This window comes from Papilio polytes, unplaced genomic scaffold (genome assembly GCF_000836215.1).
Source record: "Papilio polytes unplaced genomic scaffold, Ppol_1.0 DF824393.1, whole genome shotgun sequence".
NCBI lineage: Eukaryota > Metazoa > Arthropoda > Insecta > Lepidoptera > Papilionidae > Papilio > Papilio polytes.
The window spans coordinates 148,814-158,804 of record NW_013524811.1 but is presented as its reverse complement, the minus strand read 5'-3'; the positions used below and the strand labels follow the sequence as shown (position 1 = coordinate 158,804).

The 9,991-nt window shown below is 32.0% G+C and overlaps 2 protein-coding genes across 7 annotated transcripts in view; one reads left to right on the top strand and one right to left on the bottom strand.

Moving 5' to 3' along the window:
* Window positions 1-1,142: 1,142 nt before the first annotated feature.
* LOC106110752 (venom carboxylesterase-6-like) lies at window positions 1,143-2,255 on the bottom strand. Its single transcript, XM_013292653.1, has 3 exons — window positions 2,162-2,255; window positions 1,655-1,800; window positions 1,143-1,286 (listed from the first exon to the last, which is right to left on the bottom strand). The coding sequence occupies exons 1-3, from the start codon at window positions 2,253-2,255 to the stop codon at window positions 1,143-1,145; spliced, it is 384 nt and encodes a 127-aa protein (XP_013148107.1).
* Window positions 2,256-4,623: 2,368 nt separating this feature from the next.
* Window positions 4,624-9,991, top strand: part of LOC106110924 (NADPH oxidase 5) — a 32,915-nt gene continuing 27,547 nt past the window's right edge. The window contains exons 1-3 of one of the 6 annotated variants that reach the window (XM_013292910.1): window positions 4,624-4,756; window positions 4,937-5,004; window positions 7,344-7,896. In XM_013292910.1, coding sequence (XP_013148364.1) covers window positions 7,576-7,896 — 321 coding nt within the window. In that variant the 5' untranslated portion in view covers window positions 4,624-4,756; window positions 4,937-5,004; window positions 7,344-7,575. Of the gene's footprint in view, window positions 4,757-4,936; window positions 5,005-7,251; window positions 7,897-9,991 lie in introns of all 6 variants that reach the window. The other 5 variants (XM_013292923.1, XM_013292901.1, XM_013292917.1 and 2 more) reach the window with 5 other exon arrangements.

The following is a 9,991-nucleotide window of genomic DNA, read 5'->3' as shown; positions in this document are numbered from 1 at the left end:
TCTTCTCTGTATCGTTCCAATTTTAGTATATGTACTGCCGAAGCAAGTACACTTGCTAAAGACGTCCGAGCGTATATATACTCACGGGACAGAATAACTTTGATAGCGTGTTTTAGAATTCACTTTTTGTTAATTATTTGTAATTTTAATTTTAACAAGTGAATAGCTCAATTGTTATCAAATAATTTGTATTGAATAAAAATCAATTTAATTAAGCTTTTTCTAGAAATAAATATACTTAATACAATGTAAAAAATTGCAAATCATACTAGTTTTGAAAGTTCTTAGCGCCATCTATGTTCTGTTTTGGAAACTAAACTTTTTAAATAACTATTAAGTTAATATTAATTAATAATTATATTTGTATAGAAAATAATTAGATTATTCAAAAAAGTTAAAACCATACAATTTTTTTATTTAATTATTTTAACAAGGAAAAGAAGTACAAGTAAGATTATTTTAAAATATAATTCTATTTTACAATTTTTGAATGCGCCATCTATTGTACAATTTGATAAATCTTTAATATCAATTTTCACTAGAAATTCCAAACAATGTCAGCTTGTTTCGGTGATTAAATCAATTTCAGAGCCATCTATGAAAATAAAATGAAATCAGTCCCCTTTTTTTTTTTGATTTACTTTTTATTAAAAGTTCCACTAGATGGCAGTTGTTAGTATTTTTTCAGACAAAAAATGTTCATTGCTAATCGTAGTAAAATTTATTTTACTTATTAAATTTAAACTAACTAACTAAAATCACGCTATAAATTAATACTATGCTTTTAAGCTAATTCAATAATAAAAAAACGTGCTTATGGAGCCAAAATTTAAGATTATTTACATCCCAGTTTTCCCATTCTAAAACACGCTATCAAAGTTATTCTGTCCCGTGAGCATATATACGCTCGGACGTCTTTAGCAAGTGTACTTGCTTCGGCAGTACATATACTAAAATTGGAACGATACAGAGAAGATTAGCATGGCCCCTGCGCAAGGATGACACGCAAAATCGTGAAGCGTTCCACATTTTTTGGACATTCATTGCAGTTCCAGCTTGCAGAGAAAAGTTCCATAATATCTTGGTGAATTATCAAGACATGAATCTTTACTATCTTTTTTTTCTTTACAAAAGTTAGAATGTTACCTTTTATGACTCGGCGTGTAAACATTAATTCTGAGGCAATCTTCATCCAAGTAGTAACCCTGGCGCGCCGGCAGAGGGCAGGCGGGGCCCTCCACTGTCGCGTTCACCTCCTCCTTATACGACAGGATGGGCACAGGCGGCTGGGGATCAAATTATAATGAACACTACAGGATGTTTTAAATTTAGCTTAATATAAATAAACATATATTTTTATTGAAAGTGATAAAAAATAGCCATCTTTATTATTTGGAATACATTGTTATTTAATTTTCGAGTTACAAATAATATTACATTTATAAATTATGCTGATGTCTTGTTTTCAAAGTAATTGTGTATAGACTTGCTTTCGCCCGCGACTTGCCGCGTGAAACTTAAAAAGACAATAGTGTCCTTTCAGATTATTCCGCACGTCTATGCCAAATTTAATCTAAATCCATTTAGCCTAGAAACTCTAACAAACATCCATCCATCTAAATTTCGCATTTATAATATAAAGTAACATTTGTACCTGAAATCGAAGTTCACCGACAGGAGGCTCTGCGTACCGGATACCACGGTACGCCTCGAAGGCTCGCCCTCGCCTCGTCTGCATCATGGACCCTCGGATGGGGCCCGATGGGCTCATCACCACGGGGAACTGTTCAGATTGAGATCCTGGAATATATTATTAACTTCTGATCATAAATTTAAACTTTAAAATACAAGTCTTGAAATATTTAACTTTAATGTCACACTAGCTTTTGCCTGCGACTCCGGCCGCGTGGAAAAAAACAAAAGTAACTAGCCTATGTGTTCTTCCAGACTAGGCTTTACATCTATGCTAAAATAATTGAAATCTTTTCAGCAGTTTAGTAGGTAAACTTTAACACACGCCCACTTATTAAGTAACTTTATCATTTGTCAAGTTTTAAGTAAGAAATAAGATTGTAACACATCTGAAATCGCTGAAATATATAAACTATTAATTTGTGGAATAGTAAACCCTACTTTGTTTAAATACGAGCCATTCACTGACCTTTGTTTCCATCTCCCTGGTCTGCTGTCCTGACTAAAGAGACGAGACACGCTAGCGAGCACACGAACAGACACAGGACCCGACATCTGGACATGACGATGGCGCGGAACACACTGACTACAACGATGTGCTTTAGTAAACAATACACAATGCTATCTGATTCATTGTCCTACAGGAAAACTGTACGTTTAATACAAATAAGATTTAGGGTTGGTACAGTATAAAAGATTATTACATTTCAAAAAAGTACAATATTTTTTTAAAACAAAATACTTTATATGTCATGTATCAACTTAACGTTAATATATTTTATACTAGCTTTCGCCCGCGAATCTTTCCGCGTGGAAATAATAAAACCTAAGGTAAATAGCCTATGTGTTTTGAGACTTTCTTGAACTATGTCAATTTACCGAAATCCGTTCGGTAGTTTAGGCTACAATTTTTTATTTCATTTTATAAATCGTATGAGGTCAAGCGCGATCCATATAAATAAATCTAGGCAATAGTGACGATAGATTAATAGTATGAATACGATACGAGTGTACGTATGAGGAAAACGTAAACATAATTTGTTAATCGGAAAGTCCAAGTAACGTATTGAATAAGTATTATTAACCAGAAAGTGTTTCAACTAAACGGAAAGTTATTCATTTTAAACCCGATACATATTCAGTTTTAAATGAACAGTGGAATTGTACGGTTAATGTTGGGATGCTGGAGTTTCCATTTTATTACAACCTAGTGTAGTTCGTAAGATACGGGTTTCATGGCGAACATGGCGCATGCTACTGTGTCGAAATATCGGGATCTAAAACAATGCAGAGCGTCAGTGGCTCAGTGGTTTGAACACTGGACTTGTAATCTACAGGTCTTGGGTTCGAATCCCGCCGTACCAATGTGATTTTCGATTTTTCGAATTTTCATATGTACATAATTTAGCCGACGTTCTTATGGTGAAGGAAAACATCGTGATGCAACCTGCACATATCGGCGAAGAAATTCAAAGATATGTGTGAAGTCAACCCGAAGAAAACCCGTATCTGACGAGCATTATATTTGTAAAAACCACGACAGTTTAAAGTTACACACTACCTAGTGATTTATTAGTTTCAGGTTAGCCTAAATTTAGAGTAAAACTCAAATTAGATAATTTGTAAACGCATTTTATGTTACGAGTTACGAGCTGATGTCCACTTTGTTAGCGTGGAATTACAAAATGGTCGTCTGTTACCATCCCGCATGCTACTATCTTCTAACACACCTTCCAGTAAAGGCCCGTCAAAGTTTCATCCGTCCCAGAGACAGTCCGGTCGCCATTTTGACAGCGCGAAATTAAAAAAAAGCTTATAACTTACCTGTCTATATCAGCCCTTCAAAATTGGTCTAGCCGTTTTTAAAATTAAATTTTGTAGTTAAAATGCCACTTTAAAAGTACTATTAATTAATGTAATTTAATACATAAATGAAGATTCTCTTATAATTGTTAAAATAAATGTGTGTTACATATAAGATCGCTTTCTAATTCTACATCAGGGGTCAATAATTATCTTGAGAAGGTCGGCATATAACATGTAACGCTTAAGCACTTGGCAACTTAATTAAGTTAAGACTTTGAGTAATCGTAATGTAAGTTAAAGTTCATGTGAATTATATAGTTACATAAATTAAGTATTTGTAAAAATTATAGTATTTTTAAAAAGATATTCCATTCTCGCGATGAAATATTTATTCGAAAGTAGATGAAAGTTAATTAAAATCGAAATTATTAAGCGAATAAAATCGAATGCAAGTTGCTTTTATATAATTAAAATTTCTGACACAAAAAATCTTATTGTTTTCGTACAACACACGAATTAAAATAAATTACGATAAACTGGAAACTAAGATTACGCGTATGGTTCTCACCAACAGATGGCGTTGTTTTTAAAAATTTAAAAGTGCGCGCGATTTTTGTACTTTTTCACGCAATATAAAAATTGCACGTCATTGTATTTAATACTAGCTGTTGCTCGCGACTTGGACGGCGCGAAATTAAAAAAAAAAAAAAACGTTGCTTATGTTACTCACAGAAAATTACCTTACTAAGAAGAATTTTTTAAATCGGTCCAGTTGTTGAGATAATTCCATACATACAGAAATCCAAAAATACAAATCTTTTATCTTTATAATATTAGTATAGATATAGTTATTGTATAGATGGACATTGTATAGATTATGTGAAAGGCGAAAGTAAGGAAGTACGAAGAGAGTAAATTCAGATATAAAGTTTGATAGATTTGTCTGAAAAACTACATATACTGACAGTAAGTGTGAGAAAGGCAGAATAATATATTTCATACATTAGTCAAACAATATATATTTTCTTTGTCAATTTATTGATAGTAAGAGATCACTGTTTAAGATTGGATGATATTGCGCGAAACGGGTTTAAGTTAGTTCTGTCACCACGAGCGCACCACCTCTACACCACCAGTCATCGCAAAGTGGTGACGGAGCGCGCGCGACACCACTAAGTTACATCTAAGTTGCATCTAAGTTGCAATCAAGTTACGTTTAAGTTACATATTGTTAAAACTTCGATAGTTATACTAGGTTGTGAGTGTTTAGTAACAACTTACATATTAACTAAGTTACAAAATATTTAATTTATTTTGGTTACTTTTCAGTAGTTTTAACCGAACGCAATATTGCTTCAATTTTTTGTAAATAAGAAGTACTCCGTTTCATATAAAGTGATTGAAATTTAAGCTCGATATAAAGAATGTTGATTTTCAGTTATAATATAACTTTAATTAACTTGGAAAAACAAGTGATATGAGAAACAAGTGTTAACAAAGTCGTCGGTTCGAATCTCAACTGGCTTGTATTACGTTATTGTAGTTTCGTTATTTCATACAATATTAGTGAAAAAAAATGCAATTATAGTTAGATTTTGAACAAACCGTGTAAATAAACAAAGTGTATGCATATAGGCAACTATTCTTTACAAAAATATATTTATAATTAAAATAATTAATTACGTGTGTCAGTTATCAAAGCAAACACAGAAGCATATAGCTATCTAATTTTATTTCAATATTAAAGAAAGGGACGTATATAATGTTTGTTCTTTCTATTTCCGTATTGATTTTATTTCAAGAAAAATAACTAACTTTGTAATATTTTAATAAATATTAATATTGTAATAAATTTTAAAATATCGTAATTATATCATAAATGCGTTTGGATAGATGGACTACTCGTAGTTACGTTATGTCCAAAATTTTATAACAGATGGAGAATATAGTCTGCAAAACACATAGACTACTAAATTTACTTTAATTTCGCGAGAACAAAGTCGCGGGAGAAATTAGTATTATAAATTGTTAGGCAGCGTAAGCGGAGAAAAGTCAATATTTAGTGATTTTACGCCAGGGTCCAGAAATACGCTCTTCATTAATAGTTCCTAAACATTAGTAATAATCAATTAAAGCCTATATTACGCACAGATAAATTACCTTTCTAATGGTGAAAGAATTTTTAAAATCGGTCCAGTCATTTTTGCGTGAATCAAATACATACAAAAATACAAATCTTTCCTCTTTATAATATCAATAAGTATAATTTACAAATAATAATAATTTACTATTAAAATGTACGTGATATTACGAAAAGACATATTAAAGTCACGTATTGTAAAATATTACCGTCGGGAATTACTACAACTTTAAATAACTTATATTTAACTTAATCAAGTTACGGAACTTGTTATGTTAATTCAAATCGTGATGTACGAAAAAACTATACAAATACATACAGCATTGTTGATAATCTATTAGTGAATAAAAATGTATGTTGTTTTGTTGTAATTTTGAATAACATCCTAAAAAAATCTTTATAAAAAACTGGCGGTTCCCGTGCGGCTTCGCCCACATGAAATTATAACAACTTTATTTTATTGTATACACTAGTTTTTGCCCGCGAATTAAAAATAAACAAAAGTAAGTAGCCTATGTATTCTTCCAGACTATCCTCTATGTCTGTACCAAATTTCATGGAGATTCGTTTAGCAGTATAGGCTACAAACTCTAACAAACATCCATCCATCCATCCATTTAAACATTCGCATTTATAATATTTATAAGATATAAGATTTGTCAAATTTCACAATTACCGTTACCATAACAACCTTGCTTCCTTAATGTTGGCAGCTTGTAGTTTATGGTCCGTTTCCCACATGACGGTTTTTTCTAATTTATTGGCCCCCTAAGTTTAATAGCGTGAAAATATATAGCTTAAAGCATGTCGTAAGTGTAGGGCTTTTTACTTGCTGATTGCTGACATCCTATGCCACAAAGTAGTGTGTTTACGCTTTATTACAATAGTATAGATGATTCTGTGTTGTGCCTTGCGCTGTCAGGCGGAATTTTTTGTCAATTATAGAAGAATGTTGTTACATAATGATTTTTAATTCTTGTTTTCCCGAAAAGGAACGAAACGAGTTATAGAACTTTCAATTTTTATTATTTATATTGTATTTTTTTTATTAAATTCCTCGGAGATATATTACCAACAGATCTTTGTAATATTACATTGTCTGTTTTATTTGAAAAATATTAATAGAAACCAGATATCAATAGTTTTATCTTAATTTATCTGATGGTGTCTCAATATTTTTTTTTTTTAGAAATTTTTTTATGAAACTCGATAAAAATAAATTTAAATAACAATAGCTTATAATATTAAAAAGCTCCTATATTTATATATACATAGAAAACAAGTATAAATAAACTGGAATTTTCGTACTTTCACTTGTCTCTACATCGTCCATTATACTCGTAATATTATAATTATCGGCTAGCTAACGTCTTTTCGTTTAGAGATCCTTATAAATTTAATACTCTGAAAACATCCTTAATATTCAAACTAATAACAACACAGTTTTTACGAATAATTTTCGTACAAATTAAAACTCACAACCCTTAATTGTTTAAATATAAAATATAATTCTTTTGCATCGATTTTTATTGTTAAATTTCTTTAGTTTTATTCAAGTATGTTTAAGGATATTTTTCATTAAAGTATGAAATCACGAATTAACTGTATACAAGCCTGTAGGGATATGTAGCGGCAGTTGAAGATATATCAAAAATGTAATACGGAACCATACAAATTGATTAATTTTAAATATTGCAACATATAGTGTATGTTTGATTACGACGGACACGAGTCGAGTTATAATTCAAGTTGTTTGGAAGATTAATTGCCTTTTTCACTAATACAATTATAATTGCCTCGAACATTCAAATAGATAACCTTTTTAATGTGCGGTCGAGATTTTAACAACATTTCGCAACATAACCTCAAAGAATGAAGAGAAAAATTGACAATCTATGAAATAAACAGTTCCAAATTCAAAAATTAATCGAATAAAAATGGCGACCGATAAACAAAACGAACAAAATAAATCATTAAAAGAAAAAATAACAATAAACGTTGACAGCTCCGATGGCGCGAAAAATGATAATCATAACCTCAAAATGGAGGAACAGAACGGAGTTATGGACAAAAATTTATTGGAAATGCCGAAAGATTTATTAGGAGCTCCGAGAAGAGAGCATAGAAGATCGTTTATGGAAGAAGAGAGTGCTAAAGAGAGAAGACGACTGGTTTTATTGAAGCAATGCTCTGCTATACTGAAGCAAGGGGAACAGAGGTACACCAAGGAGTCGCTACATAGAACATTTCAAGATGAGGTTAGTTTACAATTTATAGACTAACCAGAGTTTTTATAGAGGTGTCCCATAGTGTATATATAACATAGATAAACCGTAAAGGGATTAAAAATCACAGGGTTAACAGACTAAGGTTTTTTTTTATTTTAACGTTTTTGTTACTTCATGGTCACCAAATGAATTAATAAAATTTTAAACGTTTTTTGTGTCATCTAGTTTGATTTTTTTTTAATTATAATTACGTTTAAAAATAATACGCATTTTTAATTAAAATCCTCGAGTAAAAAAAATCATAAAAGTGTGTTTTTTTTAATACAGCGATAACACTATGTTTTGGTAATTTTTTTTCATTTAATAAGTTGTAATCGCTCCGCTTATGAATCCGCGTTTTTAATGGCCCAACACGCATTACCACACACTGGCCGAACATGATCATCGTAAACTCTAAATTAATATTATTAAATACAACTTTCAATATAAGAGATGCCGAAATACGTTGCTATTGATTAAAATACACTCGATATTGAACCTTATCACAATCGCAAAGGATTCAATATTACAAAGTTTAAATTTATCATTTCGTAGAAGGTTTTTGCTTCAATAAAATCACATTTATTTCCGATTCAATGTAATTTGAAATAATAAAAAGTTTCGAGGTATTTTTCGCCCACGGGCATGGTAATGAGTTGAAGCAATTTGGGTCAATTTAAAAAAAAATCTTATCGAATAAACAATAATAAAATATTGAGCAATAAGTATATGAAATTAATTTCTTTCTGGAATGCCTAATTTGCCACTTTACTTTCCATTACTTATCTTATAAAGAGGGAAAAGTGGTGACAGTGTAAGGGACGCAATGGAATCCTTTTTCTTTGCGTCTCCTCCTCCATCAATAAGCAACGCCTGTAGTTGCGGATATAGGCAGCATTCGCTTCGCTATTTTGGCGAGATCTAATTACAGTATACTTATTTTTTTTTATAACATAAGGTGGCAAACGAGCACCCCTCCACCTGAATCCGCCAAAATGGCGAAGCGACCGCTGCCCATAGACATCCGCAAATGCAGATAGGTTGCCTACCCTTATCCGACGGAGGAGGAGACGCACATAACCCCTTCCTATGCGTCTACTCCACCGTCAAATCCACTTCCTCTTCCCATCCTGTCCTTATAAGAAAAGGATGGTAAAGAGAAAGGGACTTAAATTAGGCCTCCGACACCACCGTCATCAAACGAAACACGGAATTGCTTCCATTTCACGCCTGTCTTCTGTGTGGTCGTGGTATTACACCGGGCGTGCCGGCCCTGCAGTGCTAAGATGTTAAAGCGGGCACTACCACTGCAAAATTTATTTTTGCCACCATATTTATATTGCCACCTTACGACATTTCTCATTGATTTCTTACTGTATTTCTTCAACTTATGGGCCCGATTTAATTTGTCGCCACATTTAGACCCCAGGGGTTCCACTTTGATGGGAATCTGTTTTAATTATAGAAACAGTAGAAATAAACTTGGAAACCATTTATCCACGTCAAATGGGCAACATTAAATCCTTTTTGCTGTCCCTTTAGTATACACCGCCAGTTTAATGGCGCATTACCAACGCATCTCTATCTGAGATATCTATCTTGCTCTAACTAATGGTCAGATTATGTGTTTCATCTCTTTCCTACATATGTAAGCGTATCTTGAATAATGTATTGCTCGGCTACCATCACTCCCTAATAGTAAATAATTGATCACTTTAGTATACGAATATAAAGATGTCATTATCAGTAATTTGTTACGGTCATAGAACATATTCTTTATCTTAAAAAACTAAGTTAAAAATCACAATGCTCTTGCTTGGTCGTATTTCGAATTCAGTAAATAATAATGTCGGAATAATTTTAACATATTAAAAACAGACATGTTTGTATTTTATCTGAAAACATTGAGATTTCATAAAATCCGTAAATAATGTAAGGTAAAAGTACCAGTAAATAATAGTAAGTAATCGAATATCTTATTAGGTCACTAGTGACTACTGGGTCTTTTACCTAATGTCTGCCAATGTGTTAATTTCTTATTGCCATTAACACGTTCCCTGCGGCAAGTAAAATTATAATTCCTTAT

Coding starts and splice junctions, on each gene's coding strand:
- LOC106110752 (XM_013292653.1), bottom strand. CDS start 2,255: ATGTCCAGATGTCGGGTCCTGTGTCTGTTCGTGTGCTCGCTAGCGTGT. Junction 1,801..2,161: donor CCAGGGAGATGGAAACAAAG/GTCAGTGAATGG, acceptor AATATATTCCAG/GATCTCAATCTGAACAGTTC. Junction 1,287..1,654: donor TCGGTGAACTTCGATTTCAG/GTACAAATGTTA, acceptor TTTGATCCCCAG/CCGCCTGTGCCCATCCTGTC.